The sequence below is a fragment of the Aquarana catesbeiana genome, linkage group LG07 (genome assembly GCF_042186555.1).
Source record: "Aquarana catesbeiana isolate 2022-GZ linkage group LG07, ASM4218655v1, whole genome shotgun sequence".
Classification (NCBI taxonomy): Eukaryota; Metazoa; Chordata; class Amphibia; order Anura; family Ranidae; genus Aquarana; species Aquarana catesbeiana.
Window position 1 is genome coordinate 346,525,280 of NC_133330.1, and position 12,800 is coordinate 346,538,079.

A 12,800-nucleotide genomic window follows, 5' to 3' on the forward strand; every position below is an offset into this window, starting at 1 on the left:
TCCTACCTTCACCTACTTTTTCTGTCATCTCATGATCTGCCTGCATTAAATAGAGAGTCACAGAGACCCAGTTATGACATCAATGGGTCTAAAATAAGAGATGAAATGACAACAGAAAAAGGTTTTATATAAAAAAAATAAAAATTTCATTAGAATGTTGCTGAGGGGGGAACCAGGGAAGGTAAAATATAAGCCGATGAAACTTCAGCTTTAATATAGAAAGTTTCTGGTGACCCATCGCAGTTCTCTGACGCTCTCTCTCTCCTGTTGGTAGTAATTTGATCGGTGATGTTTGTGTCCTGGAAGATATGACGTGTCACCTGCCGCTTATCGAGATCCGGATCACAGAGTGCTTTGGTGAGTAGATGAAGGTAGCTGTGATTTCTGAACACATTAATATCATCAGAAAACTTCTAAAATAACACTAAGGGGTCTATTTAATGACAAGTTCCCTGGACCGGTGTCACGCGCATTCACACAGCCATCACTAATTGTCAACATATATCACCTAACATGTTTATTTCCTGTGATCGTCAGCTCCATCCAGTGGCAGTAATGAGGTATTTTCCTGATTGAGTTATTTCAGGAATATACCACATAATGGTCAGTAGATGGAGCTGATGATCATTGGAGATACATATAGTAGACAAAACTTGGGATTAAATGACATCTGTACGAATGCAGGAGACATTCATCCAGGGAATTTCTTTGTAAATAGACCTTAAAGTGATTCTAAAGGTTGTTTTCTTTTTTTTATAAAAAGCAAACATGTCATATTTACCTGCTCTGTGCAGTGGCTGTGCACAGAGCACCCCCAATCCTCTTCTTATCGGGTCCTCCACCGGCGGTCCTCCCCCTTGACCAGTGCCCTAAAGAGCAGGCCGCTTGCTATGTGAGGAACCGGTGCACACTCGCTCCCGAGCCCTGCTCTATTCATCTATAAGACACATAGAGCCAAGACTCGGCCAACGCCCTCTCTCCTCATTGGTTCACTGCTGTTTCTCCGCTAATGTGGTGAGAGACCTGGGACAGCCGAGGCTCATGTGCACATCACTGGATCGAGAGGAGACTCAGGTGAGTATTGGGGGGGGGGGGAGCAGCACACAGAAGGGTTTTTTTTTTACCTTCTTGCATTAAAGCCAACCACTTTACCTGCCCCATGCCAGGTACAGGCAATGACTTGGTGAATAGAAGTTATTCAAAGTCTGATTACACCCATAAGTGATACGTGACACGGGGTGGATACTGGCATTATAATTCACCTTGTAGATTTTGAAATTAGTTGTAGAATGTTTTGCTCTTACAAGGGGTCCCACTGCAGCTGCTGCTATGTTTTCTAAATTTTATATGACGGATAAATGCAGCAGGAGAAGGAAGACTGCTCCATGATGTTAGATTGGGGGATTTCCCAGCTCCAGTTCACGTGAACTATCAGAAGTTGCTGTGACCTCATACATTATATGACCCAAAGTCTATGGACACCTGACCATCACATCTACAGTACATTCCATTCCAGAACCATGGCTGTTATTATTGGGCTGATTCCTTTGAGGGTATAACAGCCTCCACTCTTCTAGGAGGGCTTTCTACAAGATTGTGGAGGGTGTCTGTGTGAATTTGTGCCCATTTGTGAGGTCAGGTTCTGATGTTGGATGAGAAGACCTGGCTCGCCATCGGTGCTTCAATTCATCCCAAAGCTGTTCGGGAGGGTTAAGGTGAGGCCTCTGAGCTTGTTGGACTTTCCATACCAAAACCATGACTATTAAAATATATTTGCACCCCCCCCGTGGCCATTAGGATTGAGTTGCCCCCCTCCTTTTGTGGCTATAACATTCTCCAGTCTTCTGAGACCGCTTTCCACTGAATTTTGGAGGGTGTATGTGGGAATTTGCACTCATTTCTGAGGTCAAGTATTGGTGTTGGATGTGAAGACCTGGCTCACCACTGGTGTTCCAATTTATCCCAAAGGTGTTCAGGAGATCAGGACACTTATGTTCATCCACAACAAACTCATCAAATCAAGTCTTTATGGAGATGTTGGTTGAGAAGTCCTGACTCATACCAATTCATCCCAAAGGTGTTCAGTAGGTATGAGACTGGTCAAACCATATCATCATGGAGATGTTGGTTGAGAAGTTTTGACTCATTCTAATTCATCCCAAAGGTGTTCAGTAGGGTTGAGGTCAGGACACTCGAGTTCCTCCACACCAAACTGGTCACACCACGTCTTTATGAACCTGGCTTTGTACACAGGGGGGAACAGAAAAGGGTCTTCACCAAACTGTTACCACAAGGTTGGAAGAGGCCAATTGTCTACAATGTTGTTATATCTTGTAGTATTAACAGTATACTTCACTGGAGTCCTGACCTGAACTCCGTCATTTGGAAGGAGAGACCCATGTTTTTGACCATATAATGTATGTTGATATTGTTTACATTGTTGCCGTATAATATACAGGATCCAATTACACATAACAACCAATCAGCACTCATATTTTGCTGTTCTCTAATGATCTAATGGATCTTTCTGCAGATGAAGGGATTGATGTCCGATTACGAGGAATAAAGATCAAGTCCTCCAAGGAAAGGGATTTGGGTCTCAGGGCTGACATGTTTCTTCCCCCTAACCTGGTACGATACCCGCGTCTGGAGGCCATCGACCCCGACGTCTTGTACAGGAGAGCCATGATCCTCCAGAGGTCAGATTTTCCACCAATCTCTTCCTGTACCCATTGGATAGGTCATGATGTAGAAGATACTGGAGCTTTAACAAGTTCAGGAAAAAAGAATCTTTTTTAGCTTTGGAGTGGGTGGAATTAGAGCCATTATTGAGTGTTCCAAACCACCACACTTTCCATAAGGAAATCTACTCTTTCTTGCTGTTGTTTTGACTACAGTTTCACCAGACATGAAGTAATAAAAAATCGACAACACAGATCTAAATCACAATAATTCTTCAGGTGGTGAGGAGCGCTTTATTACTTAGGAGTCTATCTATAGAAAACTCACTGTATGAAATGATATTCACACAGCTGCAGTGAAAAATCTCCAATGATCCTCAGCGCCATCTACTGTCCATAATGTGGTATTTTGCTCATTGAAGTATTTCAGGAAAATAACACATTATGGCCACTAGATGGCAGTTATGATTTTAGGAAGTAATCATAGTAAAGAAGATCTATCACCTGAAGACAGGACAGGGGATCCTGTGCACACAGCACTTGTTCCCGTCTAAATCTGTGCTGCGCTGTGTGGTTGGATATCTAGACCCATCCACTTGTCTAGGTGTGACAACACAGAGGGATGAAGGTGGAGTTCTGAGTGATAGCTTAGGACAGGGGTCTCCAAACTTTTCAAGCAAAGGCCCAACTTACTGTCCTTCAGACTTTAGGGGGGGTTGGATTGTGGCCAGTGGAAAATGTCTGAGGCCCATCTTCAGTGAGAATAAACATGGCCTTGGGGTTTGTGGTCAGTAGGAGGAGGAGTAATGCCCCATCATTGGTATTATTGGGAGTAATATTATCTCATCATTGGTATCAGTGGAAGATATAGTGCCCCATTATTGGTGTCAGTAGGGGGAATATTGCCTCATATCAGAAAAAAGTACTGCAAGGGCCAGATAAAGGCCAGCAAAGGGCCACATCCGGAGAAAAACACAAGCTGACAGCAGCACACGGCGGTCACTACACTAGGGGGTCTCAGTCTGGTGTAGTCAGTGTGTGACATTGTCAGCTTTGTGTTTTTATGAATGAAATCCCATCAATCCTAACGATGACCATTCCCACTCTCTGTGCCCCCGAATAGAAGGTCCAGACTTGGTGTAGAGGAGAAATGAAGAGTCAGCAGCTGCCGGATGGAGAGGGTGGGGGGGGCTCAGTGCCGGCTGTAACTCCCCTATCATGGGACAACCCTTACTTTTAGTCTGGAGGGGGGGAGGGGGAGCTACAACCATCAATGACAGAAAAGAAAGTTGTATTTTATTCGGCATCCTCGGCTTGGGTTTGAATGGGGACAAGTTCTATGTGCACCGGAACCCCCCCGGGGGACGTAACAAGCGCCGTCTTCTGGCGATAAAGATTTAGACCCCGTTCACACTGAGGGCGTTATGCAGGCGCTATAGCGTTAAAAATAGCGCCTGCAATCCGCCCTCAAACAGCTGCAGCATTGTCTCCAGTGTGAAAGCCCCGAGGGCACGGGAGAGCGGTGGACTTTCACACCGGAGCGCTGCGCTGGCAGGACATCAGGAAAAGTCCTGTCAGCAGCTTCTTTGGAGCGGTGTGTTTACCGCTCCTCCACCGCTGCTCCCCATTGAAATCAACAGGGAAGCGCTGGGATACCGCCAGCAAAACGCAGATATTGCAGGCGGTTTTAACCCTTTCTCGGCCGCTAGCGGGGGGCAAAAGCGCACCCGCTAGCGGCCGAAATGCGCCGCAAATCCGATGGTAAAACGCCGCCATAAATAGTGGCGTTTTACCGCCGACGCTATAGGTGTCTCGGTGTGAAAGGGGTCTTAAACAAGACATGGCGAGTTTTTGTTGCCGCTGAGTGATTTGTTTTCTAAATAGACCCCATAACTTGTATTTTATTTATCCTAAGACTTGTGTCGGTGATCTTTAGGAAAAAGTAATATAATAGATGCGACCTATCACAACATAATTCTAGCAATGACAAGCCTCCATCCCTAATATGTATACAACAAAAAAAGAGAGAGGGAATGGGACTTTATATGAGGCAAGTCATTAGATTGTTCAGTTTATTAAGAAATAGCAGATTACATTAAGGAAAGTATCAATCTGTAATACAAATATAAATATAAAACAATTGTACAGAATAATAAATAAACATCTTAATTACAAAAGGACCCTCATCCATTCATAAAAGTTCAATGAACATGATCGATTTTACATGGTAGACCAAAATTGTTTAAAGCATCAGTTTGATATATAACTCGTTTCATGGCTCTGGCCAATCATCAGGAGTAAGATGCTTTGAAAATAAATCAGTAATGTTTATAAGTAGGGATATCCTTTAAACGGAGAAACAATTTCTCAAAAATAAAGGTGTGTAACTTACAGTGCGGCCAAATGGTGGCGCCCAACCTAGGATCCAAAGGAAGAAGGGGGACAAGGATGATCATCTCACCCGGGGCTCATCCAGGCCAGAACTCAGCAGCCAGGTGAGGACCAGGTGACCAGGTCACAGCCATGTGGTTCTGGTGTGTGCTTGTCAGTCCAAACTGCTCTGCAATGGTAAGAAAATGAAATCATGTGAAATTAATGTAAGTAATGAGTGGAGCCTATATCAGTAGATGAGTGAAGTGATGAATGGTGTTGTGATAGAGTGTATGAACTAAAAAAACTAAGAAAAAAACCCACAAAAACTAAATAAAAAAGTAAGTGATTGTATCCAAATCAAAAATGAATAACGGACTGTGTAATGTGATGTGATGTGTAATGTGATGTGTAATGTGATGTGATGTGTAATGTGATGTGTAATGTGATGTGTAATGTGATGTGTAATGTGATGTGATGTGTAATGTGATGTGATGTGTGATGTGATGTGATGTGTAATGTGATGTGATGTGTAATGTGATGTGATGTGTAATGTGATGTGATGTGTGATGTGATGTGATGTGTAATGTAATGTGATGTGATGTGATGTGATGTGTAATGTGATGTGTAATGTGATGTGATGTGTAATGTGATGTGATGTGTAATGTGATGTGATGTGTAATGTGATGTGATGTGTAATGTGATGTGATGTGTAATGTGATGTGATGTGATGTGATGTGATGTGTAATGTGATGTGTAATGTGATGTGATGTGATGTGTAATGTGATGTGATGTGATGTGTAATGTGATGTGATGTGTAATGTGATGTGATGTGATGTGTAATGTGATGTGATGTGTAATGTGATGTGATGTGTAATGTGATGTGATGTGTAATGTGATGTGATGTGTAATGTGATGTGATGTGATGTGTAATGTAATGTGATGTGTAATGTGATGTGATGTGTAATGTGATGTGATGTGTAATGTGATGTGATGTGTAATGTGATGTGATGTGATGTGTAATGTGATGTGATGTGATGTGTAATGTGATGTGATGTGTAATGTGATGTGATGTGTAATGTGATGTGATGTGTAATGTGATGTGATGTGTAATGTGATGTGATGTGTAATGTGATGTGATGTGTAATGTGATGTGATGTGATGTGTAATGTGATGTGTAATGTGATGTGATGTGTAATGTGATGTGTAATGTGATGTGATGTGTAATGTGATGTGATGTGATGTGTAATGTGATGTGTAATGTGATGTGATGTGTAATGTGATGTGTAATGTGATGTGATGTGTAATGTGATGTGTAATGTGATGTGTAATGTGATGTGATGTGTAATGTGATGTGTAATGTGATGTGTAATGTGATGTGTAATGTGATGTGATGTGATGTGTAATGTGATGTGTAATGTGATGTGATGTGATGTGATGTGATGTGTAATGTGATGTGTAATGTGATGTGTAATGTGATGTGATGTGTAATGTGATGTGTAATGTGATGTGATGTGTAATGTGATGTGTAATGTGATGTGATGTGTAATGTGATGTGTAATGTGATGTGATGTGTAATGTGATGTGATGTGTAATGTGATGTGTAATGTGATGTGATGTGATGTGATGTGATGTGTAATGTGATGTGATGTGTAATGTGATGTGATGTGTAATGTGATGTGATGTGTAATGTGATGTGATGTGTAATGTGATGTGATGTGTGATGTGATGTGATGTGTAATGTGATGTGATGTGTAATGTGATGTGATGTGTAATGTGACCTGGTCACCTGGTCCTCACCTGGCTGCTGAGTTCTGGCCTGGATGGGATTCCTCACCTCAGCCCCGGGTGAGATGATCATCCTTGTCCCCCTTCTTCCTTTGGATCCTAGGTTGGGCGCCACCATTTGGCCGCACTGTAAGTTACACACCTTTATTTTTGAGAAATTGTTTCTCCGTTTAAAGGATATCCCTACTTATAAACATTACTGATTTATTTTCAAAGCATCTTACTCCTGATGATTGGCAAGAGCCATGAAACGAGTTATATCAAACTGATGCTTTAAACAATTTTGGTCTACCATGTAAAATCGATCATGTTCATTGAACTTTTATGAATGGATGAGGGTCCTTTTGTAATTAAGATGTTTATTTATTATTCTGTACTTTCTTCTGTACAATTGTTTTATATTTGTATTACAGATTGATACTTTCCTTAATGTAATCTGCTATTTCTTAATAAACTGAACAATCCAATGACTTGCCTCATATAAAGTCCCATTCCCTCTCTCTTTTTTTGTTTTAGGAAAAAGTAAATCTAGGATAAGGAATAGAAGTGTCACTCCACATGCAGAATAAGATTTTATTTGAAATCTCCAAGGAGAAGCCAATGTCTTTATGTCCTCCCCTCTCAGCCATCTCTATAGCCCTGAAGAAGGGAAACTCACAGCCCCCGAAACGTCTTGGCTTTTTCTTGGCATTTTTAAATAAAATAATTCAAATCGCAGGAAGTGGTTCTTCTATTCACCAATGTAATCCCTCCTGATCTAGGGGCATAAAGGAGAGAAAGAAATTCTGGGACTTTGAATGTGCCACAGAGAGATCAAACACATATACCATATTGTCAAAAGTATTGGGACACACACATGAACTCAACCCGATAGAACACCTTTGGGATGAATTAGAGCGAAGACTGCGAGGTAGGCCTTCTCATCCAACATCAGTGCCTGACCTCACAAACGTTCTTCTGGAAGAATGGTCAAACATTCCCATAGACACCCTCCTAAACCTTGTGGACGGCCTTCCCAGAAGAGGTGAAGCTGTTATAGCTGCAAAGGGCGGAGCCAACTCAATATTGAACCCTCCGGACTAAGACTGGGAGGTCATTAAAGGTCATGTGTGTGTAAAGGCAGGTGTCCCAATACTTTTGACAATATAGCATACATATCTCATAACAGGTCCCCTTCGGTTTTATGGTGCAGATGGTCAGTGGGGTGATTTTAGACACCAAACTGTCCCTGAAATCTGAGGTCTAACCCTATATAACTGTATATGATAATGATGTACAGAATGGTCGGCCAATCACCTCCTGTCCTCTTCTCCAGGTTTGTCAGGCTTCTTGACAACGTCATCAATCACCTCGTCCCCACCTGGGACCACAGCATCGGCACTTTCAGCCAGCTTAAGGTGAGAGTTTCTTACCATCCGCTTCGTAGATCGAATGTTATGACTCCCCATTTCTTGTATATATATATATACCCCGCTGATCACCCGTATACTCTGCTCCTGAATGCAGCACATTAAGCAGTTCCTGTTGATGTCGAAGCGCCGCACAGCGCTCATCACTCAGTGCTTGAAGGACTCAGAAACCACCAAACCCAACGTCATGCCTCGATTGTACATCAACCGCCGACTGGCCGTGGAGCACCGAGATAACCCTGCATTGGACCCCACCTACAAGAAGACCGTGTTCAGCCAGGTATGGGGGATACTGAATGGGTGATCTATGGGGGGGTGGATAAGGGGATCAAAGGGGTAACTATAACCATAGCAGCCCATGAAGGTGCCATGGGGCCCGGAGGACAGGGGGGGGCCCGGAGGACAGGGGGGGGGCCCAGAGGACAGGGGGGGACCCGGAGGACAGGGGGGGGCCCGGAGGACGGAGGGGGGGCCCAGAGAATGGAGGAGGGCCCGGAGGACAGGGGGGGGCCCGGAGGACAGGGGGGGGCCCGGAGGACGGAGGGGGGCCCAGAGGACGGAGGAGGGCCCGGAGGACAGGGGGGGGCCCGGAGGACGGAGGGGGGCCCAGAGGACGGAGGAGGGCCCGGAGGACGGAGGGGGGCCCGGAGGACGGAGGGGGGCCCGGGGGATGGAGGGGGACCCGGAGGACAGGGGGGGGCCTGGAGGACAGGGGGGGCCTGGAGGACAGGGGGGAGGACGGAGGAGGGCCTGGAGGACAGGGGGGGGCCCGGAGGACGGAGGGGGGCCTGGAGGACGTGGGGGGGGCCCGGAGGACGGGGGGGGCCCGGAGGACAGAGGGGGGCCCGGAGGACGGAGGGGGGCCCGGAGGACAGGGGGGGGCCCGGAGGACAGGGGGGGGCCCGGAGGACGGAGGGGGGCCCGGAGGACAGGGGGGGGCCCGGAGGACAGGGGGGGGCCCGGGGGACGGAGGGGGACCCGGAGGACAGGGGGGGCCCGGAGGACAGGGGGGGGCCCGGAGGACGGAGGGGGGCCCAGAGAATGGAGGAGGGCCCGGAGGACAGGGGGGGGCCCGGAGGACGGAGGGGGGCCCGGAGGACAGGGGGGGGCCCGGAGGACAGGGGGGGGCCCGGAGGACGGGGGGGGGCCCGGAGGACGGGGGGGGGCCCGGAGGACAGGGGGGGGCCCGGAGGACAGGGGGGGGGCCCGGAGGACGGAGGGGGGCCCGGAGGACGGGGGGGGCCCGGAGGACAGGGGGGGGCCCGGGGGACGGAGGGGGGCCCAGAGAATGGAGGAGGGCCCGGAGGACAGGGGGGGGGCCCGGAGGACGGAGGGGGGCCCGGAGGACAGGGGGGGGCCCGGAGGACGGAGGGGGGCCCAGAGAATGGAGGAGGGCCCGGAGGACAGGGGGGGGGCCCGGAGGACGGAGGGGGGCCCGGAGGACAGGGGGGGGCCCGGAGGACAGTGGGGGGGCCCGGAGGACGGGGGGGGGGCCCGGAGGACAGGGGGGGGCCCAAATGGGATCTGAAAAGGGCTTGTGAGGATGAAAGGTGTATTCTGATTTATTCCTTGCCCTCTATTCCCTTTCCATTAAGACTATTTCCTATGTATCACCCACCCAAACCCTCTAGAACAGCCTTTCTCAATCTTTTTACCCCAGACGAACCCCTAAAATAAATTTTGGGGTCTCAAGGAACCCTTACTGACCCCAATTACTTGTGGTCCAATGGGAAAGATGCCCCTTACATTGTTGGTCAGTATGAAGAATTCCGCCCTTACGGAGAGATCATTGGTGTCATGAAATTGGCCTGTAATGGCACCGAGTCCCTCCCCCGCTCCTGTCTTTGCTAGAACATTGTCCCTCCTGATCCTGCTGAGGCCGAACCCTCCGCCATATTGTGCCCACTCCATGCCAGAGAATTTTAAGTACCGTAGTTTGGCGCCATTTCACAGGCGGATGCAATGTTAAAGTGTGAAATGTTTGGTATCTATTTACTCGGCGTAACATCATCTTTTATGTTGTACATTTTTTTTAAACACCCATCATTTTATTCTATAGGGCCTCTGCAAATATATATATACACAGTGGAACCTGGGGTTGCGAGTAACGCAGTTAACGAACGTTTCGCAATCCAAGCACTGTATTTTTAAAAATCATAACTCAGTTTGCGAGTGTTGTCTTGCAAAACGAGCACGATTCAGGCCAAAGCGGTGAGCAGTACCACTTTTGGCCTGAGGTGGGGGGGGGGCCGAGCAGAGCCGAGCGTCACGTTTGGAAATGCACGGAAAGGCCCGAGTACAGCATGTCTGACCTCGGCAAATCTCGGGTAGGAAGTCTTTCCGAGGTCAGCCGAAGTGTCCTCGGCCTTTTCGGTCGTTTCCAAGGATCTCCAGCGCCCCCCCGCCTCTGGCCGCATGCGGTATTACATCCCATTGAAGTCAATGCGGAACAAATTATTTTCGTTTCCATTGACTTCAGTGGGAACATTCGCTTTTTTATGCGAGTACTTTGGATTACGAGCATTCTCCTGGAACAGATTATACTCGTAATCCGAGGTTCCACTGTATACTGTATATATATAATGTTTGGGGGTTCTGAGTAATTTTCTAGCATAAAAAAGTGGATTTTTACATGTAGGAGTGAAGTGTCAGAATTGGCCCGGTCAGCAAGTGGATAAAGAGATTTCTCCCTCTCCTTCCTCTGCAGGGGTCTCCAAACTACGGCCCTTCAGTTGTTCAGGAACTACAATTCCCATCATGCCTGTCATGTCTGTGAATGTCAGAGGTTTACAATGCCTCATGGGACGTGTAGTTCTGCAACAGCTGGAGGACCGTAGTTTGGAGATCCCTGGTCGAGGGGTCATTAGTACTCATAGGACTGGGTTCTCTGTACGCACCTCCTCCATACCTCTCCCGGGACCCTCCAGGGAAGCAGCCTCACTCAGGGTATGCTTGGCCCAGGCTAAAGAGCCTTTTGTAGACCCCCCCCAGCCCCCAGCTCCATAAGGGCCAGGAAGTCTACAGCCAGCGCTCCTGGGTTCAGATCTACTCCCCCCAGCCCCCTGCCCTGCCCAGGGCCTCCATGTGTTGGTTACACCTGAGCCGGTGTGAGGTGTTTGGCTCCTCCCAACCTGGCTTATATCTGGGCACTGACCCACCCATGACATCACTACAGGAGGGCTCTAACTAAGGGACCTAACACCTGATGACACTGTCTACCAGAGGCGTAACTAGAACCTTCAGGGCCCCGGTGCAAGGAACCATGAAGGGCCCCCTGACCTCTGCTCCCGGGGCCCTTTCTAATGATCCTGGTGTCCTTTTCTCCCATCGCGGGGCCCTTGATTATGGTCCTGCAGCAGGACCCCTTTCTGGCGTCTTTTACACATTTGAACCGATCGGACCACCCATTGTTTTGTATGGGGAGGCGGATGTAAACAGATGTGTCCATTTACACCTGCCTGCATCCGCTCCAATGAAAACAGACTAGCGGATTGGATAACAGTCAGACCGGTCCATAGAGGACAGCAGTCTGTGTCTGTGTCCACTCTGCACAAGTGGAGCAGACATGGACCTGTCATCCGCCTGCTCGGCGGGGATCAGCGGAAAGATCCCACACTGAGCAGGTGGATTTGCTTGGCAGAGTCCGCCCATGAGAAAGGGCCCTAAGGGGGAGCTCTGTGGACTGTAATGTAAAGGAAAACTGATGTAAGAGGTGCTCTGGGAATCCTGATGTAAGGGGGACTCTGCTCACCAAAGCCCCCCATGTACAGCAGAGTCCCCCTTTACATTACAGTCCACAGAGCTCTCCCTTACATAAGTGTGCTCAGAGGCTGGCGAGATAAGAGAGGAAGGGTGGGGGACACTTCCCTTACCATAGATGGAGGCTTGGGCCCTGGATTGGTCAGCAAACAAGATCTACTAGCCGGTGCTATACATACACTAAGGCTACTTTCACACTGAGGCTCTATAAATATCGCCTGCATAGCGCCTGTAAAGAGCCTCTCCTGTCTCTCTAGTATGAAAGCCTGAGGGCTTTTACACTGGAGCGGTGCGCTTGCAGGACAGTAAAAAAAAGTCCTGCATCTTTGCAGCGCTGTATACACCACTCCTAAATCACCCCTGCCCATTGAAAACAATGGGGCAGTGCTGCAAAACTGCCTGCAAAGCGCCGCTGCAGTGGCGCTTGGCGGGCGGGTTCAACCCCTTTTTTGCCGCTAGCGGGGGTTAAAACCACCTTGCTAGCAGCCGAATAGCGTCACTAAAACGACGGTAAAGCGGCACTAAAAATACCGCTAATGCCCGCCCCAGTCTGAAAGTAGCTATAGGCTGGCAGAGCATGCTGGGGCTTGTAGTGCACCACACTAGGGAAACCCCAGTGGGCTGCTGTGTTGAGGGGCTCTGGAGGGGACAACACAATCAGTCCCATCAATGACTGACCCACCTGTGTGCTGCTTTCTTTTCAGTCACTAAGAAGTTTCATTAAGAAACAAGGCGACTGGCTGACCTGGAGAGCTGTGGATCCTCTGGAGGGTTGCAGCATCCATAGTACAAG

The 12,800-nt window shown here is 48.0% G+C and overlaps 1 protein-coding gene across 1 annotated transcript in view; it reads left to right on the plus strand.

The window, feature by feature from the left end:
- HECTD3 (HECT domain E3 ubiquitin protein ligase 3) overlaps positions 1-12,800 on the plus strand; it is a 127,087-nt gene that overhangs the window by 75,273 nt on the left and 39,014 nt on the right. Inside the window, exons 8-11 of the mRNA XM_073594007.1 lie at positions 275-357; positions 2,534-2,699; positions 8,155-8,236; positions 8,346-8,528. Of these exons, the coding sequence (XP_073450108.1) occupies positions 275-357; positions 2,534-2,699; positions 8,155-8,236; positions 8,346-8,528 (514 nt within the window). The remainder of the gene's footprint in view (positions 1-274; positions 358-2,533; positions 2,700-8,154; positions 8,237-8,345; positions 8,529-12,800) is intronic.